Consider the following 18,779-nt stretch of genomic DNA (forward strand, 5'->3'; position numbering starts at 1 on the left):
TTGGCAAGGAAGAAGTAAAGCTATCACTATTTGCAAATGACATGATAATGTATAGAGAAAATCCCAAAGATTCCACCAAAAAATCTTCTAGAACTAGCAAACAAATTCAGTAAAGTTCCAGGATACAAAATCAATACATAAAAATTTGTTGCATTTCTATATACCAAGAAACTGTCATACAAAAATTAAGAAAACAATCTCCTGTACAATCACATCAAAAAAGAGTAAAATACCAGGGAATAAACTTAACCAAGGAGGTGAAAGACATTTGCACTTAAAACTGTAAGACATTCCTGAAAGAAACTGAAGATCACAAATGGAGGGATATTCTGTGTTCATGGATTAGAAGAATTAATATTGTTAAAATGTCTGTACTACCCAAAGCAATCTACAGATTCAATCCTATCCCTATTGAGATTCCAATGGTAGTTTTCACAGAAAACTGAAATAAGTCATGGGAATAAACGACACAGCATAAAGAATATAGTCAATGATTTTAATGGAGATGTAGCAAGACAAATGATAGCCACATTTGTAGTGAACATAACATAGTAAACTTGTTGAATCACTATTTTTTAGGTATTTTATTTATTTGTTTATTTATTTATTTATTTGACAGAGAGAGAGAGAGAGAGAGAGTGCACAAGCGGGGGAGTGGCAGGTAGAGGGAGAGGGAGAAGCAGGCTCTCTACAGAGCAGGGGAGCCCGATGTGAAACTCTATTCCAGAACCCTGGGATAATGACCTGAGCTGAAGGCGGTTGCTTAACCAGCTGAGCTGCCCAAGCATCCCTGAATCACTCTTTTGTACACCTGAAACTATTATAACATTTTGTGTCAATTATATGCAAATGAAAATAAAGAGATAGATAGAAATAAAGATACATTGTCCAGAAAAAAAAATAGAACAAAGGATCCTAAAATTTGTATGGAACCACAGAAGACCTCTAATAGCCAAAACAATCTTGACAAAGAAGAATAAGATGGAGGCACCACGCTCCCTGATTTCAAACGGTATTACAAAGCTCCAGTGGTCAAAACAGTATGGTATTGGCATAAAAACAGACACGTACATTAATGGAACAGAATAGAGAGCCTGGGAATAAAGCTGCACATATATGGCCAATTAATTTATGACAAAGGAGCCAAGAATATATGGTTTCTTCAATAAATGGTATTGGGAAAACTGGACAGCCACATGCAAAAGAATGAAAATGGACCACCATCTTACAACATACACAAACACTAACTCAGAATGGGTCTTTAAGCTTGAACATAGACCTGAAACCAGAAAACTCCCCAGAGAAAACATAGGCAGTCATCTCCTTGACATTTGTCTCAGTGGTCATTTTTTTGGATTTGACACAAAAAACAAAAACAACATAAACAAAAATAAGTGGGACCACATCAAAATTAAAAGCTTCTGCACAGCAAAGGAAACCATCCACACAATGAAAAGGCAACCTACCAAAGTGTGTTGGGGGGATGGTATTTGCTAGGGTTTAATATCCAAATTTTAAAGAACTCATGGAACTGAACAGAAAAGGGGGTTGGGGGGGAGGGAGACATTCGAAATTAACAATGCACAGAAGATCTAAATAGACACTTTTCCCAAGAAGACACTCAGATGGCTAACAGACACATGAAAAGGTGCACAACATCAGTAATCATCGGAAAAAGGCAACCCAAAACCACAATAATACCTAACATGAGTCAGAAGAGCTAGTAACAGAATGGCTAGTACCAGAATGACAAGAAATAATAAATATTGACAAGGATGTGAAGAAAAGGGAAAATTCATGCACTGTTGCTAAGAATGTAAACTGGTGCAGCCACTGTGGAAAACAATATGGGAGTTCTTTAAAAAATTAAAAATGAATTGGGGTGCCTGTGTGGCTCAGTGGATTAAAGCCTCTGCCTTTGGCTTAGGTCGTGATCCCAAGGTCCTGGGATTGAGCCCCACATCAGGCTCTCTGCTCAGTGGGGAGCCTGCTTCCAACTCTCTCTCTCTGCCTGCCTCTCTGCCTGCTTGTGATCTCAGTCTGTCAAGTAAATAAATAAAATCTTTTAAAAAAATAAAAAATGAAAATACCATATGGTTCACTGATTCCACTTTTGGTTATTTGTCTAAAGAAGAAAATGAAAATGCTAATTGAAAGATATGTGCATCCCTATGTTCACTGGAGCATTATTTACAAGAGCCAAGATATGAAAACAACCTAAGTGTCTATCAATGGATGAATGGATAAAGAAGACACGGTGTATGTATATTTATACAGTGGAGTATTATTTGGTCATAAAAAAGAGTGAAATCTTGCTATTTACAATAACGTAGATGGACTTTGAGAACACTATGCTAAGTAAAATACTATATGATCTTACTTATGTGTTGAATTTTTATGTTTTAAAAAAAGCTCATAGATAAAGAGAACAGTGGTGGTTGCCAGAAGTAAGGGGTTGGGGTGGACAGAGTAGGTAAAGGTGGTCAAAAGGTACCCAAAAAATGAATTATATCCATATATGTTGACCTAGATACTCATAATAAATGTTTGAATGAATAAAAAAGTAGCAGAAAAATATATACACTGTAATCTCACTTTCATTAAAAGAGAATGAGAGAGAGAGAACTCTGTGTGTGTGCACATGAAAAGATATACCTAAAACTATTAATAGTTTACTTCAAAATATTCTAGCTACTCAAATCCACATTATACCAATATTAGTGCCTAAAATAAAATACCTGACAAAAATTAGAAGCAAAAAACACAAAGCATAACTAAAGTAGAAAAAAAAGTAAAGCAGAATTACATTTTCTCCAAAATTAGTAATGCAAAAGAAATAAGCAAACCATAAAAAGTCTTGTTCTGAATAATGCCAGATGTTAAAAATCAAACTTTTCTTAATTTTAAGAAGATCATAATGTTACTATTGTGACAAAAATAACAGCAAAACCAGAAAAAACAAGTATTCTAGCAGGTAATGTCTAAAATCCAATTTTTTTAAAAAATGAGAACAGAATGGACAACAGTGCAAAAAAAAGTTAGTGAGCTAGAAAACAGACTCAGAGACCTAAGAAGTCCAATGCCAACAGAAGGTTATAAATATGAAAAATCACAGGCCACGATGTACCACAACATGGCCAGCTGGAGAGTGGTTCTGACGCTGCCACTCCTAGCCTCACCCACCCCCCAACCCCAAGCGCTCTCCCAAGACACTCATCACTATCCTAACCTGGTGATCTTTTCTTCTTAGACAAGAGAAGGTTTCAGAATGTTCCTTAACCTAGTACTTTGGACAGCCTCTACCAAACTACCAAAATTGTGATTGCAACATAAGATACAAACAACTTGTCATTTCTTCAGTAGGAGAGGATCCAAGATAAGAATTCACAGCCTAAAAATAGAAAAGGCACACATGGTCTCTTCGCATTTGAACAATCAAGAGGAAGACATTTAAATATAGGCTTATTACATCCCTGGCATTTAGAAGTAAAGAATGATGGCCGTAAGCAACGCAAGAGAAGAGAAGAACACTCAGGCCTCCAAAAATGAGAAGAGCTTGAGCCCATTCTATCCAGGTGCACAAAAGAATTCTTAAATCCACAAAAACTGTGGAAATTCTCCAGTGGACAATCTCATCTTCAAAGAATTACCCGAGGGATATTTGATCTGGATGAGCTACAACTACTGAAAAATAAGAGATATTATATAAGCAATGGGGGGAACCATTGGCATAAAGTTTAATTCTTTTACAGGGTAGTCCTTAAAAACAAAGGAAAAAGACATTTTAAACCTATTTCAGAGTGTCAGTTCTATCAGTCCTGAAGGAGTTGTGGAGAGATTAGGTGAATCCAACAGCAGTTAATACTTCCCGTTTGGAAATCCAAAATTTGTCTTAATGCATAAAAATTCAGACCAATGAAATGATTAGAATGTTTTGTCTGTAAGTATTAAGGGGTTATGCCATTGTATTCAAGAACAATTGATTTTAAAATATACCATTTTATAAGTACCACTCAAAAAAAGAAAAATCATTTAAATTGCTATTACCCAAAGTTTTCTTTTTCCTTAGAATTTTTATTTCCTACTTTTGGAAAGTGTTCTTCTAGGCTGATCGAGACAAGATAGTGGCCACACTGTGAAGAGCTAGGACACAAGGTGCCCAACATGAAGCAGTGAGAGCTCCTGTCTTCCACCTGGCGGACCACAACTGTAGAATGCCATTAATTTGAAGAAGCTCTGATTTCATAACAGAGCATGTTAAAATGGGGGGGGGGGAGTATGCTTTAGAATTTATGAAATAGGACACATCAAATAAGTTACATTCCAGGTGGGTTTATACGGAAAAAGGTGCTTAGAACAGATAAATGTGATTCAGCATGACACATACCTATACACACAGGACAGAAATGTGCAAAAGGCCCAGGGGAGGCACACAAGGCTATCTAGTTGGGGCCCTGAGTACGCTTGGAGAAGGCAGCATTGAAAAGAGGGAAGAGTGGTGGAGAAGGGTTCAATTATGACAGGCTGGGTTACATGCCCCACTTCTGTGCTCCCGGGAGCCTATCATGTGGGGATTCAAGAGAGTGGCAAGCTCTCACCATGCTGGTGTCACCAGTGCCACCATTGGCTGAGGGGAGGGCAGTATCCCTCACATAACAGATGTTCCGTATACACTGGTGGAGCGAGCAGACGTGCGAGCGCAAGTGTACATGGGAGGGAATGAATGAGCGAGCTAATGCGTGAGTTGGGGTGGTCTGTGGCTGGAGGTAACGGCTGCTCTCTCTCCCCCTTGTCACCCTAGAGAAGCTTGAGAGCGAGAAGCTGAATGTTGCCGAAGTCACCCAGTCGGAGATAGCTCAGAAGCAAAAGCTGCAGACTGTCCTGGAGAAGATCAACGAAACCCTGAAACTTCCTCCCAGGAGCATCAAGTGGAACGTGGACTGTGAGTTTCATAAAGAAGGATGGGGGGCACCTGGGTGGCTCAGTGGGTTAAGCGGCTCGGGTCATGATCTCAGGGTCTTCGGATTGAGTCCCGCATCGGGCTCTCTGCTCAGCAGGAGCCTGCTTCCTCCTCCTCTCTCTCTCTGCCTGCCTCTCTGCCTACTCGTGATCTCTCTCTGTCAAATAAATAAATAAAATCTTTTAAAAAAAAAAAAGAAAAAGAAAAGAAGGATGGGGCTGTGGTGCCCACCCCTCGGTTTCCCTGAGAGGCCATCCGGGGACCTGGCAGGCCTGCGGTGGGGGGTGTGAACCCATTTAACATTGAGCCAGACATGCCCTTCCTCAGAGAACTTCTCTGCACTGCCGGGAAAAGAACCAAGTCCGGTGTGCGCTTCTGTGAAAGGCTGTTTGTAGCAAGCTCGTGGGAGACCGGGAGGAGGCTGTGACTCTTCCTGACTGAGCTCCCCCTGAGCCCCAGCACAACCTTTCGAGAAAGCTGTGTCTCTAACTCATAGAGCGGGGAGGAGGTGAGGATCCCTACTTCTTGACCCGGTGGGGTGGGGAGGACTTGACTCTGTTCTTAAGCCCATGACCTTCCTCTCAGCCCTCTATTTTCCAGAAGGGTCAAAGATCTGGCTGAGATCGCAGGCCCTGGAACAGGATTTTCGAATTCAGGCTGCACAGTCAGTGTAGCTCCAGGACCTGGGAAAATATGAACGGCCTATTCTTTTCTTAAGGGCCTGCCAGTCTGCTACGGATACTATGAGTCCGTAACAGAATCAGCGTTACATCAGCAAATCTGGTGAACCCAGTGGCAATAACAGCTTTCTCGGAGGGAGTTCAGAGTTGTTTTCTTCTTTGCAATAGATGAAAAGAAGAATTCAGATTAATAAAATCATCTAGATGGTGTTCTCTGCTGTTAAGTATCAAGGGGTTAAGTACTAGACCTTGTTGTATCCAGTTTATAAAAACTTAGAATGGACACCTGCCCTCCCCAGCAAGACCAGAAAACAAAACAAAGCATGCCTTTCTAACTTGGGAGAGAAAAGGAAATCTTTACCCTTCAACTTAGAGACCCAGTAGCTGCCAGACACAACCTCTTCAGCAAGTTTCTAGCATCTGACACTGGAGGGGAGATGCCGCGTGTCTCCTGCTGTGTAATTACATCTTGGCGCGCACAGCACACGCTGCTTGGAGTGGGGCATCTGCTGCCTGACAAATACCCAGGAGCAGGAGGAGAGGCCAAGTGCTGGGCCCTGGATGCTGCCCCAGGGTCTGCTAATAGTATTGGGAGTGTGGGGGGAGAGGAAGAGCCCTTGATTACATGTGTAGGATCTGCAGCTACATTTTGGAACTCCAGAACTGTCACAAGCGTTAAAAGTCTTCCAATGAAGAGCCCCACTTCCTTTCATCTCATTCTACTTCCTGCTCCCTAAATATGGACCATCTCCACGTACCCCTCCAAAAAAAAACAAAACACCTCTTAACTTGCCAGGGTATCCAGCTTGGGAAAGACAGAAGAATGGGGTTTTTTTGTTTGTTTGTTTGTTTTTGTCTTAAAGATGTATCTATGGGCACCTGGGTGGTTCAGTCGGTTAAGCATCTGCCTTTGGCTCAGGTCATGATCCCAGGGTCCTGGGATCCAGCCCCACATCAGGCTCCTGGGTCAGTGGGGAGTCTGCTTCTCCCTCTGCCCCTCCCCTCCCCAACAAGTGTTCTTTCTCACTCTGCTGTCTCTCAGATAAATAAATCTTTATCATAAATTTTTAAATCTTCATAATAAATATTTATTTATTTGAGAGAGAGAGAGAGAGCGAGCAAGCACACGCATGAGTAGGGGGAGAGGCAGAGGGAGAGAATTTCCAGCTGACTCAGCGCTGAGCACAGAGCCAAACCCGGGGCTCAATCTCGCAATCCTGAGATCATGACCTCGCTGAAACCAAGAACTGGACACTTAACCGACTGAGCCACCCAGGTGCCCCAGAAGACTACTGTGTTCAGTGGCTTTTAATGATTTGTTTCGTTCACATTTACCTTCATTTCTTGCAGGGAGATGTGTGTGAGTACAATAGTCCCCTGTATTACCATTCTCATCTAGCTATTTCCATTTTTTTTGCCCACTACTGTCCATATCATGCCTATTTTTCCTTGATGAAGTCATACACAGTCTGGTATGTTGCTTTCTCTTAATATTAGATCGTATTTCCTATATTCCCGTGGGGTCTTTGTACTTCCTTTTGCTTCTGTTTCATGGGGTAGATAATCCCATAGTAAGTTTAAAACCTTATGTTGACGTTGATCCTATCAAGACGTTTGCTGGCCTATGGCTCCTATCAGATAAGGCCAAGTCAAATGTCTTAAGTTGGGTCTCTTTTTGCGTCTCTCAAATTATTCCTGTCAGATAGATTTCCATAAGGGAGCTGAATTACTAGGTCAGAGAGATAATTATCTCAGTGGCCAGCTCCCTGTGATGCCTGTTTACAAGCAGCACTGGCTTCTTCCCTAAGGAATGTGCTGGGCCCCACTCCGAGAGGGGAGTTCCGTCCCTCCTGTTCTCCTCTCTGGCTGTTTGACATTGTATCGCCTTCCCCGTCAGGATAAAGGTGGCAGGGATAGCTGTGAGTTACCAAGGCATTTCATCTAGGGCTTTAGGAAACTCTTCCTTTTCTGTTTTCTTCACAACAATTTTTGTTATTAAAAACTTACAAAGATAAAAGACATTTAAATATAAACATCTAACCTATTTATGGTGCTTTCTGTACGCTTTATACTGTTCTAAGCAGTTTACATCTTTTGATTCTTGTAATCCTCACTCATCTCAGATAAGAATTCTATTATGCCCATTTTACAGGTGGGAAAATAGAGTCAGAGAGAAGTTAAGAAACAATTTTTGTAAGCTTTATGAGGTCAGGGATTTTTGTCTTTTCACTACTGAGTCCCCAAAATCTAGAAGAGTGACTGGTGATTACTAAGCACAGTAATATTTGCTAAAGGAATATCATCGTCCAAGGTCACACGAGTGGTAAGTGGCGGAGCCGGAAATGAGAGCCAGAGAGTCTGGCACCTGTGCACTAAGCCTGTACATGCTGTTCCTCTAAGCCGCCCACCCAGAGATAGGGACCCGGTGGTGTGCTCCATCAAGTCTTACACAGTGGCGTAAGAAAGAGGAAAATAAATGTGTGTATACTTCTGTAAATAGAGTTTATTTTTATAAAGATGAGCTCAGTCTGTATATGTTTAGAAGATGTAGATCTTGACAAATCTTTAAATATTCTGTCACTTTTAACATTATGTAACAGGATATTATATGGTTATATCATAAGCAATTTAATTAATGATGGATTTTGAGATTTTTTTTTTCACCCTTATAAACATAGCCTGATGAGTTCTCTCTGCTCATAGCCACAATTACTTCTTTAGGCTAAAAGCTAGGAATGGTATTTTAGGGCCAAAGTATATGTACATTTCTAAGGTCATAATACGTATTGTCAAATTGCCTCCTGAAAAATGGCACGGGTTTATATTTCCGCCACAGCTCCTATTTGAAGGACTGTTTCTAACTTGGCAGCTTCTTGGAAATTTTTCAGCTCTTGTTACAGTGGCTGAGTGCCCAGTTTATACAGCAGAACCTTGGCCCTGCTCTAAATCTGTACATTGCCTTCCTGACTTGAGTGCCAGATCACGGTGGCTCTAGATTCTGTCTAGTGTCAGGGAGAGACCAGGAGACACGCTCAGAGGTGGCAATGAGGCGGGCACCCAATTATGCAAAGGTTGTTAGGATTTGTCTTAATGGAAAAAGATGACATATCTTTGGCCTAAAGAAAACTTTGAAATAGGAAACTACCATGTTTTCATTTTTTTAATATTCCTTTCTAAGTCTTGGCCACAAGCATGCGTGTGTATGTGTGTGCATACGTGTGTGTATGTGTTTAAATCTGTATATCCATAAGTGTGTCTATTTCCATTGTTTCTATTGTTCCTGTTTAACATTACATTATTAATATTTATAGTTACATTGTTTCAACAGTGATATTCAGCGCATGGAAACTATTCCATTGTGTGGATATACCATAATTTGTTAAAGCAGTGATTATTAAACCATGCTTGGCCCAACCTCATGATCTGCCAGGAGGAACTCAGGCATCAGTGAGGAGAGAGCCAGCCGTGGGTGGGCTGCAGTTAGGACTTGGGGACGGAAGCACTTGTACTTTTTTTTTTTCTCATCTGTTTTGCCTAATGGCTTTTAAACAAAGGGTTTCTCTGCTTAATAAAAAAAAAAAAATTGTTTTTTGAAAACCACTGGTCTAAACTATCCTCTGGTTATTATACATGGTGTTTTCCAGAATTCTTTAATGATGATATATTACATAATAATTAACCTATCTGCACATGTAGTGTGTGTGTGTAGGGGGTGGGGGGAGAAAGAGGCAGAGAGAAACTATAATTACTTCTTTTGAAAAAACTCCTCGGGGGACAGAACCCTCATCAGAGGAGACTGACATCTGTATGGTACTTATGAAACAGCTCTGTGTTGCTTAGTGAGATGGTCAAGATGAAGTACAGGCCACCCGTGTGTAAGAGCCAGCTTTTCGACCACACCTCCTCTAGCAGAGTTAGCCAATGTCCTTACAGCCCTCTGTGACGGGCCAGGGATATGGCAGTTCTGATCAGACAGGCAAACCCGGTGATGCCTCACCCCGGCAGCAAGCCCGCCTTGGCAGTAGGTCACTCCCATGCTGGGAGCCTTTTTTTGAGGCTGTCACTGTGGGTGAAATTGTGGTCGATGCCCAAAAGCCCAGAACTGAAAAATGTCTTCTGGGGGGCTGAGTTAGGAGCAGATCGTCTGCTGCGTGTGGGTGTGGGGCTGCTGCTCTCAGTGGAGAGCCTTCTTTGAAACAGCAGTGATAACAAGCAACACTAATGAGTGCCCAAGGAATGTCTGAGTCATTTCCTTTTCTTGGCGATTTCTTAAGACTTCTACTAAAGCAGGTTCCTCAGTCCCAGGGCAGAGAGAATGACACCCTGGTAATGGATCCAGTGTGGGCTAAGTACACAAAATGAGCATGTTTGGTTCTTCCCTTAAGTGCCCTCCCCCCCATAAAGAGAAACCCATGAGGCCGGTAGGACTGTGAAGGCAGGTAAGGTATCTGGTGAATCTTTCCTTTTAGGCGAAAGAACGAGGAGATCGTTGACATGACTTAATTGCCTAGGTGCCAGGTATTTTCTCCTGAGTTATAATTAAAAAAAATACATCAACCCTTCCAACCATTCCATAGCACAACCTGCTATGTGCTGAAAGCTTTGCCTGTTATCTCTGGAAATTCTTACAAATTGTATTTCTGCATAGTTACTGTTATCCCCATTTGCAAAGAGGAGCGGATTGAGGCTCCAGAGGCATTGAATGGCCTACCCAAGGTCATGCAGGCAGAAAACCAATACAGAGGGGCGCCTGGGTGGCTCAGTGGGTTAGAGCCTCTGCCCTGGCCACGGTCGCCAAACTATGGAAAGAACCAAAATGCCCTTCAATGGACGAATGGATAAGGAAGATGTGGTCCATATACACTATGGAGTATTATGCCTCCATCAGAAAGGATGAATACCCAACTTTTGTAGCAACATGGACGGGACTGGAAGAGATTATGCTGAGTGAAATAAGTCAAGCAGAGAGAGTCAATTAGCATATGGTTTCACTTATTTGTGGAGCATAACAAATATGGAGGACAAGGGGTGTTAGAGAGGAGAAGGGAGTTGGGGTAAATTGGAAGGGGAGGTGAATCACGAGAGACTATGGACTCTGAAAAACAATCTGAGGGGTTTGAAGTGGCGGGGGTTGGGAGGTTGGGGTACCAGGTGGTGGGTATTATAGAGGGCACGGATTGCATGGAGCACTGGGTGTGGTGAAAAAATAATAAATACTGTTTTTCTGAAAATATAAATAAATAAATAAATAAATAAATAAATAAATAAATAAATAAAAAAAATCTTTAAAAAAAAAAAAGCCTCTGCCTTCAGCTCAGGTCACCCAGTGTCCTGGGACGGAGCCCTGCATCAGGCTCTCTGCTCAGCAGGAAGCCTGCTTCCCCACCCCCCACCCCCGCCCCGCCTGCCTTTCTGCCTACTTGTGATCTCTGTCTGTCAAATAAATAATAAAAAAATCTTTAAAAAAAAAAAAAAGAAAAAGAAAAGGAAAACCAATACAGAGCTTGTCAAGCGAGAACTGAAGCTCCAGAGAACTGACCCCGTGTGTACCCATTACGTCACAGCATTGTCGTTTTCGTAGCATGTTCTCCTCTCGGCTGCTGCAAAAACTACAACTCAGTGGTGGCCTACCCTTCCCTAGTGGTTTCACATCCAGCCCGTTGCTCTGTAGCTACAGAAGCTATTTGGGTCATAAACATCATCTCCCAGCCCTTCCCTAAGGGGCCCTGCCTACGCAGACCATACACAGTGTTCAGAAGACCATCAAAGCCCTTTAGATGTGTCACGCCTTCCTCGGGGGACTCTAAGCCCTGAACAAAGGAAAGGATCCCCAGTGTTCCTGACTCAGTGCTCAATTTATTGAGGATGTTCTTGGGGTAGAGCCCTGGCATACATCTACATGGCAGTAGTGATAACCCAAAGAGTTCACCGTCAATGGAGAAGGGAGAGAGCAGGCAGAGCAGACACGCTCGTGGTTATTAGAACAGAATGAGCAAAAACATGGGGATGGCAGAGGGCTGATCTGATCTCAAAATTCAGCAGTTGTCAGGGTCCCTACTGGAAACTTGGATTAGAGTGGAGAGGCACTATATGGGAAACCCAAAAGTAACATGATCCAAGCAGCAGCTCCATGGGACTTGGCCAAGACTGAGGGGGCCTAAAAGGGGAGGCCCATGAGATCCTTTGTGGCAGGGATGGGGCGATAGAAGGTGCATTGGGTATGGTACTGCTACGTTTTGAATATCTGCTTATATTTGCCTAGGATCTGGAAGAAGGTTCTCTAATTTTAAAATCCTGTTTTATTTCAGCTGTTCATGCCAAGAGCCTGGTAGCCATCTTGCATCTGCTGGTTGCTCTGTCCCAGTATTTCCGGGCACCAATCCGACTCCCAGATCATGTCTCCATCCAAGTGGTCGTGGTCCAGGTAAGACAGCACGACAAACATCTGCGCCCTTAAAGGGGGATAGAGGCTGACTTCATGCGGGAGCTAAGGCAGCCTGGGGAGCTTATTACAAGGATAGTGGAATGAATGCTGAGTGTCCTTGATGTGCTGTCTGCGGGAAGGGATGTGAGCGCAGTGTCCAATGCGTGTGGCAGCGATCAGTTACCGTGCATTAACTGATGGGCTTGAGTATGGGCTAGCCTTGTGTGGGGCACGTGCCTGGGGTTTACCTGTTGTTGCCAGGAGGGTGTCCGGGTACTGTGTATTGGAGGGGGTGAGGTGTGTGCAGTAGGGGCAGGAGAAAAGATGTATGCCTTGTGTTTAGACCCTACAAGCCATGGAGAATCATTTTTTGGTTAAACAGACGAGGCACGAGTATTGGGAAGAGACAGACACCTATGTGTGGGAAGGAGTGTGTGTGTGTGTGTGTGTGTGTGTGTGTGTCTGTGTTTGAGAGAGAGCCCCTGACTGGCCTTGCCTGTATTCAGGGCACTGCTGCTTTTCACCTGCCCACAGAAGCATGGCTGGGATCTCAGGTCATCTTCCCCAGATTGTTGGATGGAATTTCCATTCACATATGGCTGTCTAATTTCCACAATGAGGGTGTGCTCTTTCCCTGTAACTCTCTCACTCTGCTCCTAACCCCATTACATACCCAAATTCAATTTCATTTTCCAACTTTATGGCCATTTAGGAAAGGTCAGCATTCTGTTTGCTTGTTTCTGTTCTTTTCAAGTAAACATGCTGTGAGGGAGAACGCCCCTAATAAGCAGCTCTCTGGTTAGCCAGGGCTCTGGAGAAGAGAACAGTATGGCGGCTCTGCTGTCCCTTGGTGAGGAAGAGCCCTGAGGGCTGGTAGGCTTGGCCTAACCGTGCGAGGCCAAGCCTCTGGGACAAAAGCTGAGCTTTTTCAGGGATCAGAAGTTAACTGAAGGAAGGAGGTTGTGAGGGCTCTCCTCGGTCAGCTGCTGGGCCATGCCCTGGTGATAAAGGATTTCTTCTACACCTTCTGAGGACCCAACTTGCTAAACATCAGGGGGATATAATAGGAACAGTCCTCTTTGGCCCTGTCTGCCAGGAGACAAGATTACACCTAAGGAGCAGAGAGAGGGTGACCAGAGGGTCAGAGGAGATGAGAATGTGTGGTTCCAAGGCTAAGTGCAGCTAAAAGGACCGAACTGGTCTCATGAGAGGACAAGGTAGCACAGAATGGTGCCTATGCGTGTCAGCTTGTGTGGGGTGTCGTGCTTTGTTGACTTAAATAGGCACAAAAGCAGAACTCAGAATTAGCCAGAAGACACTGACTGAGCCCCAGAGAGACTTCGGAGACACAATTAATAGCTTAAGGTGAATCCAGGACCTGCGTGAGGGGTTATTCCTTTCCATTCTGTTCAAAAGCAGTGAATTCTGCATGAAATTGAAGATGAGTTTTTATGTCTCTAAAAAATATCACAAGACAAGGACACAAATACCAGTAGCCCCGCGTAAAAATCATACACACGTTGAAGCTGAATTGGGAAAAAGTCTTGATTTATCCTTACTGGATCCCTTTTAAATGGTATACTTATTTTTCTTGTTTACTTCCTTTTTTACTTTGATAATCTGTTCTTCCTAACCTAGTACAGATAAGCTCTTGGCCTTTATCCAGCTCTACCTTTCCTTCCATAAAAGCATTTTGCAAGGACACTCATTTCTGTGGCTAGTGGGAATAGAAGAGAAGGTTCTAAAAGTTTGGGTAAGAGGGCAAGAAGGCAGGTTTCAGCTGACATGCTAACGCTTGGAGGCTCCTTCTGGACACTGTTCTCTGCCTTTGTAGATGAACTTGCCTTGAGAACCGCTTGCCATCCCCAAACGGCTGTCGTCTACGTGTCTGGGAGCGACTTTAGAGACCTGATGAAATGGATCTCCCTCCCTACACCTATCAGAGGGTCATCCTGAGCCCCAACACTCCTTTCACTAGCTAGCTCCCAGCCCCACACAATGAGGTTTAAACTCCAGACCAGCTCACAGTTGACTCCCCACCGAGTTATGGCAGCCGCCAGCCCTCCAGACAGGCTCCCGGACCCATTTGTGCTCTCGTGACCTGCCTTTTCACTCAGGCCATCCCTTCTGTTGGAGTGCTCTCTCCCCTGTGGCTGGCCAAATCCTCTGTGTCCTGTTAAGTTCCAGCTCAAGGATGCCCTCCCCTTGCAAGGGGTCCCTGACCGTCCGCACTGAAAGTGCCTGCTCCTGTCCCGCATTCAGCCCTTCCTGTCTGCCTGGGACTACTGTGTAACTGACGCGCGACGCTTCTGAGAGTGAAGGGGGGATCCTGCTAGAATAATGGAGCTGCACCATCAGGCATAAACCCAGACGCTTTCTTGGAGATCTTTCTCACATACCTGTTTCATCTATCCTGTTTTACTCTAAATTCCTCAAGGTCAGAAGTGAGGTCAGACGTGCCACAGTATTTGCTCTCAGTCCCAACATAGACTCTTGTACAGGAAAGACACTGACTCATGAAAGAAAGAGAGAGAGAGAGAGAGAGAGAGAGAGAGAGGAAGGAAGGAAGGAAGGAAAGGAAGGAAGGAAGAAAGAAAGAAGAGATAAATTGCTGGGAGGAGGTGGACAAATGACAGATGGACAGACAGACAGACAGACGGATGAGCCGATGAGTGGGTGGGTGGGAGCTGAGGGCCTCCAGAGTGCTTATTACCTTTATCTCAGAGAAAATGCGAGTTACCTGAGGGCTGTACAGCTCCCAGAAAAGCCCCCCCTATTTATCCATTAAAAACAAAAACAAAACCGAAAACTCGCCCTCTGTTTAAATTCTCCCAGTTGGCCTCCGCCCTCTCCCCCCAGCCCCGCTGCTTAATGTGTTTCTTCGCTTCCCTCTGCGGCCCCAGCTGGAGGGCAGACACACCCTGGCCTTCATTTCCATTTGGTTTACTGCGGAGGACTCCAGGAGGCAAACAGTTTGCTTCCAGCAAAATGTCTTCCAATAAAGAAAGAAAAAGATTCACCGTCCAAGAAACAGCCAACTTGTTTGGAATAAACACTAATGGCGCCTAAGCATGAATGGTATGGTCCAGGCCCAGGAAATCAGGGGCTTCATTTTGCTTCTGGCACTATCTCCTCTCTGGGTTTCATTTCTTAAACACCAGTAACTTTCTCAGTATCAGGAATGCTAATCAGTTTTTTTTTTTTTTTTTTGGTATTTTTCTAAAGCATATTTTTCTCTCTTTCTCCCCGCCCCGCCCCCCCCGCCCCCCCATTTCAGAAACGAGAAGGAATCCTCCAGTCTCGGCAAATCCAAGAGGAAATAACTGGTAACACAGAGTATGTCAACACCATTGTTGCCAGCGATCCTCTAATGGAACACAGATGTTTCTCCGAAATTCATCCATTTGCTGATATTTAGTTTTCATTTATTGGGATCGCAGGAGGGATTAGACTTCAGCCAATGATTATAGTTTAGCCTTTTCCGTGCATTCAAAACATGCCTCTCAATGCTTAAGATACAAACTTGGGTGGGGACGCGGGGAGAGGGAATTAGCTATGATTGAAAAATTCTAATTTTGTGGCACTCCGGGAAAAGAGTGTGCCCCCGAAAAAGCCAACTGGCATGGAATCATCATGCCATAAACGTGGGGTCGAATTTAAAGCGTGAACCTTCAAAGGGACGTTTTTCCTTCCTTTTCTGCCTCTGATGTATTTGGTCACGTGCCATGACCCAGAAAGGCCTTTTCTACCTCAGGGTGGTAGCTTGGTGTTTTGTGTTTTTTCATTTCCGTTAAGCAGTTGGAATCTCAGAATATGGAAGAGGTTGGCCGGGGGGAAGCGAAGTCTGTTCTGAGGTAGAAAAAGCAGGATGCAGCGGGAAGGGGTTCTCAAGATTGCGGGGCAGGCCTGAGCCACAGGCAAAGGCCATTTTCAGCATTCCCTGCTGCCCCAAATTTCCTCTATGTTCCCTTGAACAAGAGTGAAATAAATGGAAAGAGCAGGGACCACTAAGCCTGCCTGACTTGAGTTCAAATCCAGACTCTGCCACTTGCTTGGACCTTGGTTTCTGTGTCTCTGAAGTGGGGAGCGTTTGCCTAACCAGAGAGGTGGTAAGGACTCGCTGTGGTGAGAGCCGGGCTCTTCTGCCGCAGCTGACCTCTGCCTTCCAAGCCTTGCCCAGTCTCTAGGCAGCTTGCTTCCCCAGTGGTGGCTGAGGAAGGGCCCTGGTGCTGCCTGTCTGAACCACACTGTGGTCTAAGGCCATACCACCCTGAACGCGCCCGATCTCATCTGAACCACACTGTGCTTGTGGCTTCAACAGGACCAGGGGAGGGCAGAGATGGGCAGTGGCCCTTCCCAAGGTGCCCAGTTCATGGCCCACGGAGAGCCTGTCGGGCAGCCTCCACATCACTCTGGGGGCTCCTCTTGGAAATCAAGAGGGCGGCTGATCCACAAGGCACACTGCTCCCCTAGCCTGGGTCCTGTGACATGTCCTTCATGTCTTCTGGCTCAGACCTGCCCCCACACACACACCCTTCACCTTTTGCTGGGCTTGTCTACACCTCCTCTTTCACATTCTGGAGAAGCTCCTGAACCAGGGGACATGAGGTTTGGGTTTGCAGAGTAATCTGTCAGCTGCTTGCCATGCTTCCTGTGGTCTCCCTCCGCCATCTTGCCACATGACATCATGGTGGAAGTCAACAACATAAACAACAGTTTATAAAGCACTTTAATATCTATTGATATTCCTAATAAATACACAAAGCAATGCCTATACCTCCTAAGACCCCACATCCCAAAGGTGGAGAAGCAGTTGTCCTTGGTCTATCCAACAGTGAACTCCAAGTTCATTATTCTTTTCAGTACACTACCCCTAAGTCATCATTTAGTAGGGGATAGATGCACAGTTGGAATAAACCAATATGATAAGAACCAAAAACATACAGAGAAAAAAATGTATTGAACCCTCACTATATACTGAGAATTACCCTAGAGTCTTTCTATGGATTAACTCATGTAATGCTCACGACATCCGGCTGAGGTGTTTCTCATTATCATCCTTGTTTTAGAGCTAAGAGACCTGGCGCCCAGAGAGGTTCTGTAGCTTGCCCGAGGCCCCACAACAAGCAAGTGGCTCTGTGGGATTTAAACCTAAGTAGTCTGTTGTAATGCTTGTGCTGTTAGCACTTTGCCGCTTCGCTGGGATGAGTAAGGTTCCAATCCCTGCCCTCTTCGAGAGACTGATTTGGAGCCAATGGCAGGTGCAGTTTTGGCGGGAATCACAGAATGACCAGGAGAAAGACAAAAGCGATGTCCCCGGGCAGATGGCCACAGCAGCTCGGGCAGTGCAGTGGTTGGGAATGTTGCAACCCCAGGTCTGATATTCCTTCTCAGCTATTAAGCAACAGTGGGATTTTAGGGGGAAAGAAATAGTTGTGCAAGTGTCATTTATACCAGGCTTTGTGTGAGCACCAACGTATCTGTGGAACAGAGGGAAGAAACAGGTGGACATGAGATAAAGGCGACTGACAATTGGAGACTTAGTGCAGAATAAAATGCCAAGGAAGGAAGCTTTGTGGGCTCTTCAGTGAAGGGCAGAGACAGAAGACTCATACTGTTTTCTTTCTCCTTTTCCTGCAGGGCGCTCTCTGGAAGGCATGGTGAGTTGCATAGGATTACCCTCTGGTGCTGGTGGCTGCCACGGGGGTCTCGTTAATTCTGGAGCAGCTGGGGAAAACAGGCACTTGGCCTGCTTCCCGCATGTGTGTCTGCATCAGCCTGGTGACAGGGCGGCTTAGTAGGGAGGGTCAGCTCACTGGTGGGAAGAGGAAACCTGGCCACAGCGGCACAGCCCTCTTGTCAGTCACCACTGGCATTGCTGGGCTCGGGATGGGCCCTGGCATCCGTGGGGCAGTTGTGTTCCAAGTATGTTGTGGAAGTAAAGAGGCAGACGTACACACTCGGGACAGTCAACTCTCCCCCTCAGTCTGGACTTTCTAGAAGCCGTCTTGTCCCTCTTTCCTCATCACATGTCATACTGCTCCTGTTTCCCAGAACTCCACGTTTGTTTATATAGTCTGTGAATGTTCAAGGCCACAGTCACCCCTCTGGCAGTCCCAGATTTACTCATCGGTGCAAGAGCAGGAAAAGGCAGGCCCCAGGACCGCGAAGCTTCCCAGCCCCAGGTCCCTCCTGGACATTCTTCTCATTCCCTGCCTCCAGTCCTACCCACTGTTTCCACTCTGCATTCCGAGAGCCTGAGGGCTCCAGCAATGGGAGGAAGGGGCAGGGGGCATGGCTTTGCTGCTTTCGACAATTCCACATTTACGGTGGATGATGTTTGAAATACTCTAATAAACTCAGATCAGCAGACACTTCCAAGTTTCCAGAACACATGCACACACGTTCTTGTCTTTCATCCTCATCACACTCCTGGGGGAGGTTTTGTTTTCAAATGCCATTTTACAGATGAAGAAACTGAGGTACAAAGTCTGAAATGATGGACTCCCTCGAGAACAGGAACGCACCTTCCATCCCGGGCCCCCGGGGCTCCCGTGCCAACCATCTGTGCACTCCACCACAAGGCTTGCCGTGGCCATCCTGGTTTTGAAAATTAGGGGGTGATGTGGTTTGATGTTTGGAGACATTCTGCCTCCAAAAAGCTTCAGAAATTCTTGAGGCCTGTGACTGAATCATGATGTAACGGATATAAATA

At 44.8% G+C, this 18,779-nt stretch overlaps 1 protein-coding gene across 1 annotated transcript in view; it reads left to right on the plus strand.

Moving 5' to 3' along the window:
- PARVA (parvin alpha) overlaps nucleotides 1–18,779 on the plus strand; it is a 173,432-nt gene that overhangs the window by 138,148 nt on the left and 16,505 nt on the right. The window contains exons 5-8 of the mRNA XM_082683120.1: nucleotides 4,802–4,942; nucleotides 11,949–12,064; nucleotides 15,342–15,400; nucleotides 17,705–17,724. Of these exons, the coding sequence (XP_082539246.1) occupies nucleotides 4,802–4,942; nucleotides 11,949–12,064; nucleotides 15,342–15,400; nucleotides 17,705–17,724 (336 nt within the window). The remainder of the gene's footprint in view (nucleotides 1–4,801; nucleotides 4,943–11,948; nucleotides 12,065–15,341; nucleotides 15,401–17,704; nucleotides 17,725–18,779) is intronic.

The sequence above is a fragment of the Mustela nivalis genome, assembly GCF_964662115.1.
Source record: "Mustela nivalis genome assembly, chromosome: 9".
NCBI classification, from domain to species: domain Eukaryota; kingdom Metazoa; phylum Chordata; class Mammalia; order Carnivora; family Mustelidae; genus Mustela; species Mustela nivalis.